The following is a 13,339-nucleotide window of genomic DNA, read 5'->3' on the forward strand; positions in this document are numbered from 1 at the left end:
AGCACCCAGGGCATGCCTTTTTCTCACTGTTACCATCGGGTCAGAGATACAGAAGCCTGAAGGCACACACTCAGTGATTCAGGAACAGCTTCTTCCCCTCTTCCATGATGATTCCTAAATGGACTTTGAAGATTTGGACACTACCTCACTTTTTTTTTTTAAAAACACAGTATTTCTGTTTTTGCACATTTTTAATAATCTATTCAATATACATAATTGATTTACTTGCTTATTTATTATTATGTTTATTCTATTTATTATTTTTTCCTCTCTGCTAGATTATGTATTGCATTGAACTGCTGCTGCTAAGTTAACAAATTTCACGTCACATACGGTGATAATAAACCTGATTCTGAGCTGGAAACCTGTCTTGATCCCAACAAAGGCATCCCCTTTCTCTGCATCTGTCCCTGTCCATACCATTTAAACACAGCCTTTACTTCACTTTTCCAACTGTGATGAAAGCTCATGAACCAGAATGTTAATTGTTTATACACCATGTTGTCTGACTTGCTAACTGTTTCAAGCAGTCTACTTCATTCTTTTTATTGTTCTAACTACCTCATCTCTTTCTCTTACACATATGCCTTTGTGATAGCTTTTCATAACTTGTTGAGCATTTCCAGCATTTTCTGGATCTGGTTTTGCTTGTGGCTCTAGCATTTTCTGCCTTTATTTCAGATTTCCAGCATCTACATATTTTTAAAAAAAGTTTTCACCTACTAACAATAAGTAATTGAATTAAGGTGCATATGCAACTTGTGAGGATGTTGCCAAGACTAAAATACTTTAGCTACAGTGTGCAGATAGAGTAGTCATCTGTGTACCAGAACAACTCACTGGTTCCACTCATCAGCTCTGTAGTCTTGCACATTTTATCTGCCAAATATCTATCCAATTCTCTTATGAAAGCAATGATCTCCACCACACTTCCAGATTCTAAATCATAGGTTGCATAAAAAAATTTCTCTTCATGTTGCTCCCTATTCTCTTTCCCCACTATGCACATCCAACCTTAATTAAACCCCCAAAATAATGTATCACCTCACAATTATCAGCTTAACTTTCACCTGGCAAATGACCTCCCCCAATTAACAGCCAATCAACATCAGCAAAACCAAAAAAATGATAATGGACTACAGGAGGAAGATACCAGAAATCCACGAGCCAGTCCTCATTGGAGGAACAGAGGTGAAAATAGTCAGTAGCTTTACATCCCTTGGTGTTAACATATCAGAGGATCTGTCCTGGGACCAGCACTTAAGTATCATCACAAAGAAGGCACGATAGCACCTCTATTTGTTAGAAGTTTGTCTAGATTCGGCACATCATCAAAAACTTTGACAAACTTCTATAGATGCATAGTGGACAGTATCTAAATAGTTGCATTAATGGACTGGTATGAAAACACTAATGCCCAGGAACTGAAAAGGCTACAGAAAGTTGTGGATACAGTTCAGTCCATCACAGGCAAGGCCCTCCCCAATATTTAGTACATTTACATCAAGAGTACCCAAACTGGGGTCCATTGACCCCTCAGTTAATGGTAGGGGTCCATGGTATGAAAGGGGTTGTGAACCCCGATTTACATTCAGTACTGCCACAACAAACCAGTCACAGATAATTAGCACGGAAACAGGCCCTTTGGCCTATCTAGTCCATGCTGAAACCATTTAAACTGCCTACTCCCATTGACCAGCACTAGGAATATAGCCCTCTATATCCCTACTATCCATGTACATATCCAAACTTCTCTTAAACATTAAAATCAAGCTCACATGCAACACTTCCAATGGCAACTCATTCACACTCTTATGACCTTTTGAGTGAAGAAGTTTCCCCTCATGTCCCTCTTAAACTTCCCAACTTTCACCCGTAACCCAGAGAGTGGTGAATCTGTGGAATTCTCTGCCACAGCAAACTGTTGAGGCCAGTTCATTAGCTATGTTTAAAAGGAAGTTAGATATGGCCCTTGTGGCTACAGGGGTCAGGGGGTATGGAGGGAAGGCTGGGTTCTGAGTTGGATGATCAGCCATGATCATAATAAATGGCGGTGCAGGCTCGAAGGGCCGAATGGCCTACTCCTGCACCTATTTTCTATGTTTCTATGTTTCTAACCCATGGCCTCTGGTTGTAGTTCCACCCAACCTCAATATCCATCAAAGGCTGCCACCATCCAGGTAATGCTATCTTCTTGCTACTACCATCAGGCAGAAGGTACAGAAGCTTTATATCCTACACAAGTTCAGGGACAGTTATAAGACCATAAGACATAGGAGCAGAATTAAGCCATCTGGCCCATCAAGTCTGCTCCGCCATTCAATCATGGCTGATCCTTTTGTCTCATCTCCTCCTCAACCCCAATTCCCGGCTTTCTCCCTGTAACCTTTGATGCCATGTCCAATCAAGAACTTATTAATCTCTGCCTTAAATACATCCAATGACCTGGCCTCTAGAGCTGCATGTGGCAACAAATTCCACAAATTCACCACTCTTTGGCTAAAGAAATTTCTCCACATATCTGTTTTGAAAGGGCGCCCCTCTATCCTGAGTCCGTGCCCTTTTGTCCTAGACTCTCCCAGCATGGGAAACATCCTTTCCACTTCTACTCTGTCTAGGCCTTTCAACATTCAAAAGGCTTCAATGAAATCCCCCCTCGTTCTTCTGAATTCCAGCGAGTACAGACCCAGAGCCATTAAACGTTCCTCATATGATAACCTTTTCATTCCTGGAATCATCCTTGTGAACCTCCTCTAGGCCTTTTCCAATGCCACCATATCTTTTTTAAGATGAAGGGCCCAAAACTGGTCACAATACTCAAGGTGAGCCCTCAACATCCTTATAAAACTTATAAAGCCTCAGCATCACATCCTTGCTTTTGTATTCTAGACATCATGAAATTAATGCTAACATGGCACTTTCCCTCCTCACCACCAACTCAACCTGCAAGTTAACCTGCACAAGGACTCCCAAGACCCTTTGCATCTCAGATGCCTGGACATTCTCCCTGTTTAGAAAATAGTCTGCACATTTATTTCTACTACCAAAGTGCATGACCATGCATTTTCTAACATTATGTTTCATTTGCCACTTCCTTGCCTATTTTCCTAATCAGTCTTAGTCCTTCTACATCTTACCTGTTTCCTCAACACCCCCTGCCCCTCGACCAATCTTCCTATCATCTGCAAACTTGGCAACAAAGCCATCTATTCCATCATCTAAATCATTTATATACAGCATAAAAAGAAGTGGTCCGAACACCGACCCCTGTGGAACACCACTAGTCACTGGCAGCCAACCAGAAAAGGATCCTTCTATTCCCACTCGCTGCCTCCTACCAATCAGCCAATGCTCTAACCATGTTAGTAACTTTCCTGTAATACCATGGGCTCTTAACTTGGTAAGCAGCCTCATGTGTGGCTTCTGCACGTCCAAATATACAATATCCACTGCATCCCCTCTATCTACCCTATTTGTAAACTCTTCAAAGAATTCCAACAGGTTCGTCAGGCAGGATTTTTCCTGAAGGAAAGAAACCATGCTGACCTTGTACCATCCTGTCCTGTGTCACCAAGTGCTCCATCATCTCATCCTTAACAATTGATTCCAACATCTTCCCAACCACTGAGGTCAGGCTAACTGGTCTATAATCTCCTTTCTTAAAGAGTGGAGTGACACTTTCAATTTTTCAGTCCTCTGGCACCATGCCAGTGTCAAATGATTTTTGCAAGATCATTACTAATACCACCACAATCTCTAATACTACATCTTTTAGAACCCTAGGGTGCAGTTCCTCTGGTCTGTGTGACTTATGTACCGTTAGGTCTTTCAGCTTTTTGCGCACCTTCTCTCTTGTAATAGTAATTGCACCCACCTCCCTTCCTTCACACACTAGGATACTGTTCTCAGTATTATTTTTATTTGCACAGTTTGTCATCTTTTTCCACATTGGTTGTTTTTCAGTCTTTATATATAATTGTTTTTGTAAAACTTTACTATATTTCATTTTTCCTGAAAATGCCTGCAAGGAATTGAATGTACATAACTTATACATATAAATAAAGGTATTTGTTAGTCTTGCGAGACCATGGATCAGTGCCTGGAAAGTCTTTACTCTCTAGGGCACAGGCCTGGGCAAGGTTGTATGGAAGACTAGCAGTTGCCCATGCTACAAGTCTCCCCTGTCCACAACATCAATGTTGTCCAAGGGAAAGGCATTAGGACCCATACAGCTTGGCACCAGTGTCGTCGCAGAGCAATGTGTGATTAAGTGCCTTGCTCAAGGACACAACACGTTCCCTCGGCTGCAGCTCGAACTCACGACCTTCAGGTAGCTAGTCCAATGACTTAACCACTTGGCCACGTGCCCACACACCACTTATACATATACATAACTTGGATAATAAATTTACTTTGAACTTTGCTCCTAAATGTACATCTACACTGTTTCTTAACTTGTACATCCACACTATGACCCAAATGGACATAGAAACCATGAGCACTACCTCACTTTTTTAAAATTAGTTTTTGCACTATTTTTAATTTAACAATTTAATGTACATATATACTTACTGTAATTGATTTACTTATTTTTTTATATTATCATGTATTGCATTGTACTGCTGCCACAAAGTTAACAAATTTCATGACATATACTGGTGATATTAAACCTGATTCTAATTCTGAATAATGGCCTAGAACACCCATTAGTGATTGTTTTGGTTATGGACCTCTCGCTACTGCACACTCTATTTGCACGTGAGGCCAAAGGCATTGGATGCAAGTGGACAGGTCTTACACACTCTTCAAATTTAAAATCAGGTTAAAAAGGAAAAAAAAAATCTCAACATATGAGATATTGATGCCAAGGAATTCGAACCATAGAACACTACAGCACAGGAAACAGGCCATTCGGCCCTTCTAGTCTGTGCCGCAACTTTATTCCGCTAGTCCCATTGACCTGCACCCAATCCATAACCCTCCGGACTTCTCCCATCCATGTATCTATCCAATTTATTCTTAAAGCTTAAGTGTGAGACCGCATTTACCACATCAGATGGCAGCTCATTCCACAATCCCACCACTCTCTGAGTGAAGAAGTTCCCCCTAATGTTCCATACATAGAAACACAGAAAACCTACAGGCCCTTCGGCCCACAAAGTAATGCCGAACATGTCCCTACCTTAGAAATTACTAGGCTTACCCATAGCCCTCTATTTTTCTAAGCTCCATGTACCTATCCTAAAGTCTCTTAAAAGACCTTACAGTATCCACCTCCACCACCATTGCCGGCAGCCCATTCCATGCACTCACCACTCTCTGAGTAAAAAACTTACCCCTGACATCTCCTCTGTACCTACTCCCCAGCACCTGTGGCAACCATTTCAGCCCTGGGAAAAAGCCTCTGACTATTCACACGATCAATGCCTCTCATCATCTTATACACCTCTATCAGGTCACCTCTCATCCTCTATCGCTCCAAGGAGAAAAGGCTAAGCTCACTCAACCTATTCTCATAAGGCATGCTCCCCAATCCAGGCAACATCCTTGTAAATCTCCTCTGCACCCTTTCTATGGCTTCCACATCCTTCCTGTAGTGAGGCGACCAGAACGGAGCACAGTACTCCAAGTGGGGTCTGACCAGGGTCCTATATAGCTGCAACATTACCTCTCAGCTCCTAAATTCAATTCCACGATTGATGAAGGCCAATACACCATACGCCTTCTTAACTACTGAGTCAACTTGCGCAGCTGCTTTGAGCGTCCTATGGACTCGGGCCCCAAGATCGCTCTGATCCTCCACACAGCCAAGAGTCTTACTATTAATACTATATTCTGTCATCATATTTGACCTACTAAAATGAACCACTTCATACTTATCTAGGTTGAACTCCATCTGCCACTTCTCAGCCCAGTTTTGCATCCTATCAATGTCCCACTGTAGCCTCTGACAGCCCTCCACACTATCCACAATACCTCCATCCTTTGTATCATCAGCAAACTTACTAACCCATCCCTCCACTTCCTCATCCAGGTCATTTATAAAATTCATGAAGAGTAAGGGTCCCAGAACAGATCCCTGAGGCACTCTACTGGTGACCGACCTCCATGCAGAATATGGCCCGTCTACAACCGTCTACCACTCTTTGTCTTCTGTGGGCAAGCCAGTTCTGGATCCATCTGGTTCCCCCTAAACCTTTCCCCTTTCACCCTAAAGCCATATCCTCTCATATTTATCTCTCCTAATCTAAGTGCAAAGAGCCTACCCTCATACCCATCAATTTTGTAAACCTCTATCAAATCCCCCCTCATCCTTCTAGGCTCCAAGGAATAAAGTCCTAACCTGTTTAATCTTTCCCTGTAACTCAACTCCTGAAGACCCGGCAACATCCTAGTAAATCTTCTCTGCACTCTTTCAATCTTATTCATATCCTTTCTATAGTTAGATGACCAGAACTACACACAATACTCCAAATTTGGCCTCAGCAATGTCTTATATAACCTCACCATACCAACCCAACTCCTATACTCAATACTTCGATTTATGAATTCCAGGATGCCAAAAGCCTTCTTTACAACCCTGTCTACCTGTGACGCCACTTTCAGGGAACTATGTGTCTGAACTCCCAGATGCCTTTGTTCCTCCACACTCCTCAGTGCCCTACCGTTTACTGTGTATGTCCTACCTTGATTTGTCCCTCCAAAATGCAACACCTCACACTTGTCTGCATTAAATTCCACCTACCATTTTCTGGCCCATTTTTCCTGCTCACCCTTTCAAATGCCAACCCTTTGACCCCTATGAGGGCTTGTGGGGCTATCACAACTTCCCCTTCCTTAGGTCCACAATAGATTCCTTGATTTTGCTGATAATGAGTGCAATGCTTTAGCTGCAACACCAGTCAACCATCCTATCCTCATTCATGCGTGCCCCTTCATTGCCATCTGAGATTTTCCCAACAACAGTGGTGTCATCTGTAAATTTAGAAATGGTGTTTGAGTTGTGTTTAGTCACACAGTTGTGAGTGTAGAAAGAGTTGATCACAAGGATAACAACATATCCTGTGTTGATCACCTGGGAGGAGGAAATGTACTGACTGCAGCCTCCTGATGAGGAAGTCAAGGATCCAATTACAGCAATAGGTAAGTTACATCATATTAAGGTCCTTGCTCAAGCACGTGTAAATTCTAGCCAATCAACATCTCAAAATATTTCATAATGGTCAATAGTCAATGAGGCAGCTCACCTTGCTTTTCATAGACACCAGCATGATTGCTGCCCTTTGAAGCAGAAAGAAAACTCAGACTACAGCAGTGAAAGGTTGAAGATGTCTTTGAACTTTCCAAACAGTTGGTTGGCCCCAGTTTTCAGTACTTGGCCAGATGTGAGTTTGATGTCAGTGGTGGGTAAATTGATGGAAAGTATTCTTAGAGATGGTATATATAATTATCTGGATAGATAGGGTCTGATTAGGAACAGTCAACATGGATTTGTACGTGGAAGGTCACGTTTGACGAATCTTATTAAATTTTTTGAGCAGGTTACTAGGAAAGTTGACAAGGGTAAAGCAGTGGATGTTGTCTATAGTAAGGCCTTTGACAAGGTCCCACATGGAAGGTTGGTTAGGAAGGTTCAATCGTTAGGTATTAATATTGAAGTAGTAAAATGGATTCAGCAGTGGCTGGATGGGAGACGCCAGGGAGTGGTGGTGGATAACTGGGGACTAGGTGAGAGTAAGAGTTCGGCATGGACTAGAAGGGCCGAGATGGCCTGTTTCCGTGCTGTAATTGTTATATGGTTATATACACCTTTGGGGCCTAGAGATTCACCATCTTGAAGGATGTTCTGACATTGACCTCCAAGACTAGGATCTCAGGGTCACTGAATACTGTATGATTTGAACAGGTGTAGTGTTATTGTCCCTTTCAAAGCATGCATAAAAGGCATTGAGCTCATCAGGGAATGACGTATCAATGCAATATACGCTGTTTGGTTTTGTGGTACAGAAGTAATGGCATTCAAATTCTGTCACAACTATCAAGCATCCAATTGTGTCTCTAATTTCAAACAGAATTGCTCTTTCGTTCTCACAATGACCTTTTGTAGGTCATACCTGGATTTTTATGAGATTCTGGATCACTATCTGCATAGGGCTTCTGGTTTAGGAAAACTCAGTATGTTCTCAAAGGCACACAATCATCATGCAGGTCTCTTCGTGAAGGTGGAGATGGCCATGGCATATTAGTTCAGATCCAAAGGTAAATCCCTGAATATGGTCCAGTCCACTGATTCAAAGAAGTCCTATAAGCACTCCTCCACCTTCTTTGACAATACATTCACAGTGTTCACCACTGGTGCTGCAGTCTTCTGTTTCTGCAAATGTGCCAGGAGTAGAAATACAACCAGTGTATTTTACTGATATCAAGTGTCCCAGTAAAAATCTGAAAACAGCATTGCATGGGGAATGATGTCATACCAGGGTCTGCTCATGCACAGAAATATCTGGTCATATTTCTGGCATGAAATGAAATGCTTCATTCCAGGGGAAAAAAAAACAATTTTCAGTTGCGTAACTGAAAGTATTTTTATGTGGATTAATTTCTCACAACTGAATAGAATTCTGATTACATGGTTTTCATTTCTTGTTTTTGAGGAACAATGCTGTACAAGAAGCAAGTTACTTATGTAGCTTGCTTAAAGGCCTTCCATCATCCCTAAGATATAAAGGTAAATCTACATTTATACTAAGGAATTTTTCTATTATACTTGTTTCATGTTTAGAGAAAGCATTTGTTTTATCATATTGCGTAATTTTAAAATTATAATCATCTAATACATCACTATTTCAGTTTCCAGACCAAGTTAAAAAAAAACTTACTTGTTGAAAGGAATCTTCAAACAAGGTCTGCCTAGAAACTGTGATCTTTACATGACTGGGCAATGCGTTAGACTGCAAGAACAAAATTAATTGTGTTACCTAACAATATTTCATAGAATACTAAACACTGGGACTTCAGTATTTCAAGTGCAATAATTTACATTAACAATTTTTGTCACATCTAATTATTATTTAATTATTTAAAATGAATAAAAAGAAGCTAGTTCTGAAGAAAACAGAACATAAATTTACCTGGCATAAATACCGGAAATGTGCTAACTTCCACCGAAAGCTACGTTCATATGCAATTTGTGGGCCCTTTGCGCTGTGGAAATAAGTTACATTTTATTTGCAAGAGAAAGGCAAGTAGCAATGATGAATTTTGTGATGTTCTTTGAGATAAATGTTAATGTTGATCTTGAGCAATGAACTTTAAGAATACACAACATAATATGACAACCCCTCCAAAAAATCTTATGCTTTTTCTACTATGACAGTTTTGATTATTTAAAATGCCATCACTGAAGTATTTATATTACACTAAATATTCTCCTTGCACCAAAACATATTGCATCATGCTAAAATTCTGAATAGTATCATCAGATGAAACACCGCCTTTTAACCTACCATGTCTGTTTCAGGTTTGAGATTGGCTACCTGACTAAAGCCCAGAAAGAATTGGCTATACACACTGAGCTTGGGTTAAACTAGATGCATTTTTTGATTTATTATTTGCAAATAATCCTATTTGCATTTGAGTTGCATCTACACTGTGATAAAAATATCAATTAGCACATGGTGACCCATGTTATGGCATTTCAGTATTTTATATGTCACGATGATTTGCCTAGTAAGAAAGTAACATGTGGAAAGTTGAGTTTTGAGATGAATTGCATTTATTTGGCACTTCATCCTCAAACAGATCAACAGTACACTCAAGATTATTAAGGATGCGGTGACTGTCAAGTTGGATTTGGGAAAAATTCAGAATGCATAGATTCAAGTTTGGGTTGTGTGTAATTAAATCAACTTTGGATTTGGATTAAATTTTAATTTTATACACAAGCTACAAACTTCAACATGCAAAATTGCCAGCTGCAAGAAAAAAAAACTGAGGTAAAAGTGTTAAGTGGAAAGCGGCCACTAATTATTTTTGTTCCTTCATATCTTTCCCCACCATCAAGGACATACTGTGTATTCAGAAAGGTGCCAGAAAAAAGGCCAGTAACATCATGAATGATCCCACCCACCCCACTCATGGACAGGCAGGAGGCTATGTAAGACCACCACACTCAAACAGTTACTTTCTCCAAGTACAGCTGATACACACCTCCACCCATTAACCTAACCCTCGACACCCCCAACCACCACTAATTTATTATTTCCTGTCAGACACCTTATGTACAAACATTCCTAGGCCTAGTATCAATTTAAGGACATATATATATGAGCTAGCTTACATATTTATATTGCTTTCTATTATTTATTGTAGCCTTTATCTTACTGTGTTTTTTTGGGGCTGCATTGGATCCAGAGTAACAATTACAGTGAATTCCAGTCAATTAGGACATCGGTTAATCGGGACAGCTGTTTATTGGAGACAACTCTTAATGAACAAAAACTAATCAAGAAAATAGCCAGGATTCTCTTTCTTTATTTGACCTATGCCACTTAATTGGGACAGGAGACCATTCCGAACAGTTTCTAACTAGCATCAGTCGTGTGTGCTTGTGTGATTGTTAAGACACTACACCATGCTTAGAGCGAACAGTTCTTATATAGCGTCAGTTCTATCTATATGTTTACGTTCACAAAGCAGTAATTTTGTCACCAATAGCTGATGAGAAATAAATAATACGACAATTCAGAACTATTTTTCTCACTGTGGTTGCAAGCAATCAGGCTTGGAGATATCTGAAACAGCTGAGGGAAAATGAAATGATTTCACTACTTCAACAAGTAAGGAACTACAAAGGATGCGAAGGCACAGACAATCACCTTGAACGTTACAATGAAAATAAAGGTTTGGAGAATGCAATCATTGAAAGCATTGCATGAAGGAATCCATTAACTGCACTCCTTTTGTTCATTTACAGTCAACTTGGCAGCATACACTGGATGAATTCCTCTGCCGATAACTATTTGGAACTAATGCACAGATTTATAGTGTTCTAATTTGTTCTGTATTTCATTTAAATACATAATTTTCACTCAGTTTGACTTTTTTTTTTATACCTCTATTTCCATGAAACTTCAGCTAATTGGGACTAATTGGGTCAAAATGTATCCCAATTAACCAGAATCTACTATATTTCAATCTCCTTTATACTTGTGTAATGGAAATGACATTTAACTACGTTGTATCTTGAATCTTTGTTCAAGAATAAAACTTACACTGATGATTTCCCTGTCCGAGGGTCTTGAAAGGTAGTTGTTCGTGTATTGTGATCAACAAAATATCGGACACCTTCCCTTGTATATCGAATTTCCCAGCCTTCTGGAAGTGGATCTTCATTTTGCAATCTGTACATTTGAAGCAGCAAAGTAATACAGAATTAAAATGGAAACATATGTACAAAGATTAGTATAAAATAAAAACACAATATTAAATAAATGACATGGCATATTGCTTTTATGATGAATAAACATGGAAACAACACATACACGGCCTAATTTGTCTTACAACCTTACAACCATATACATGCCTCATTACATTTCACGAGTTTCTTTCTCCCAAATATTCTCTTTTTTAAATCAGTTCTTGCTTTCAACAATCTCAGTCAGGCTATTTTGCACAATTAAAATTCAACTCAAAGAAACTGAGCAGCGAGCAATGTCTCCTATAATGCTCTAGCTCACATGCAATTTGATGTTGAAAAATTTGTTTATATATTTCAAAATATTGAGAGCAAAATGTATATAGGTTTTGAGATTCTTTTGTGATTAATACCAAAAAATTTAATACCATTGAATTCACTTACATACTCTACCAATTATCCCAGGACAATCAACCACGAGAAATCAGCGAGTTAGCTCATTTTTTATGATTGTTTAGTGGGATGCATCAATTCACTCTAATAGCATAATTCTTTAAAGTTCAGAACAAAATCCCACTCTTGAAGTATTCAAATGGCATCCAAATGTCTCCAATATAGCATACAGGATTCATAAAAAATGCTGAATATATTGTTGTTTCAATTGTGCTTAAGGAATCCACAGATCTTCTTACCCCTGCGTTCTTGGATCCTCCCACTGAGTGGTCTTGGTATTATGATTCACGAAGTAAACTCTATCATTTGCATCCACCCTCCTTTCTGTTGTAGACAGAAAATAAAAACTGTCTTTCATTATTTCAGTTTCAAGACAGCAAACGATACATGTGTGTGGGACAGAATATTGGAATCTGTATAGTTTGGCAATTTCTGTTACACTTATATACACACACACACACATTTATTTATAGTGGTGTTAGAAAGTTTATGAACCCAGTAGAATTTTCTCTATTTCTGCATAAGTATGACCTAAAATGTGATCAGAACTTCATGCAATTCCTAAGACTAGATAAAAGGAATCTAATTAAATAAATAACAAAACTATTTTACTTGTTCATTTATTTGTGAAAAATAATCCAATATTACACGTATTTGTTGGAAAAAGTATGTGAACCTTTGCTTTCAGTAACTGGTGTGACCCCTTGTACAGCTATAACTTCAACCAAATGGTTCCGGTAATTGTTGATCAGTCCTGCATATCAGCTTGGTTGAATTTTAGACGATTCCTCCTTATAAAACTGCTTCTCTATAGGATTAAGGTCAGGACTTTGACTTAGCCATTCCAAAGCATGAATTTCCATCTTTTTAAACCATTCTGTTGTTGATTTACTCTTGCCTTTTGGATCACTGTTTTGTTGCATTACTCAACTTCTGTTACACTTCAGGTGACAGAATGCTACCCTGACATTCTCCTGTAAAATGTCTTGATACAATTTTGAATTCATTGTTCCCTCAACAATTGCAAGCTGCCCAGGCCCTGAGGCAGCAAAGCAGCTCCAAACTATGATGCTCCTTTCACCATGCTTCACAACTGGAACGAGGTTTTGGTGTTGGTGTGCAGTACCCTTTTCCCTCTAAACATAGCAATGTACATTTTTGCCAAGAAGTTCAACTTTTGCCTCATCTGTCCACAGAACATTGTCCCAGAAGATTTAAGTAGTCTTTCACAAACGTGAGAAGTGCAGCAATATGTTTTTGGAGCGCAATGGTTTCCTCTGCATCCTTCCATGAACACTATTCTTGTTCAGTGTTCTTCTTATACTGGACACATAAACAGAGAAGTTAGCAAGTTCTACAGATTTCAGAAGGTCTTTGCTGTTACCCTTTGGTTCTTTTTCACTTCCTTCAGCATTGCACGTTGTGCTCTTGGTGTGATCTTTGAAGGATGCCAACTCCTACTTAAAGAGT

The 13,339-nt window shown here is 39.5% G+C and overlaps 1 protein-coding gene across 1 annotated transcript in view; it reads right to left on the reverse strand.

Annotated features, from left to right (window-relative positions):
• The window catches only part of LOC134353595 (NEDD4-like E3 ubiquitin-protein ligase WWP1), a 156,741-nt gene that overhangs the window by 41,212 nt on the left and 102,190 nt on the right, over nucleotides 1-13,339 (reverse strand). Inside the window, exons 12-15 of the mRNA XM_063061698.1 lie at nucleotides 12,109-12,193; nucleotides 11,274-11,402; nucleotides 9,132-9,204; nucleotides 8,880-8,951 (exon numbers count right to left, since the gene is read on the reverse strand). Coding sequence (XP_062917768.1) covers nucleotides 8,880-8,951; nucleotides 9,132-9,204; nucleotides 11,274-11,402; nucleotides 12,109-12,193 — 359 coding nt within the window. The remainder of the gene's footprint in view (nucleotides 1-8,879; nucleotides 8,952-9,131; nucleotides 9,205-11,273; nucleotides 11,403-12,108; nucleotides 12,194-13,339) is intronic.

This window comes from Mobula hypostoma, chromosome 1, assembly GCF_963921235.1.
Source record: "Mobula hypostoma chromosome 1, sMobHyp1.1, whole genome shotgun sequence".
Classification (NCBI taxonomy): domain Eukaryota; kingdom Metazoa; phylum Chordata; class Chondrichthyes; order Myliobatiformes; family Myliobatidae; genus Mobula; species Mobula hypostoma.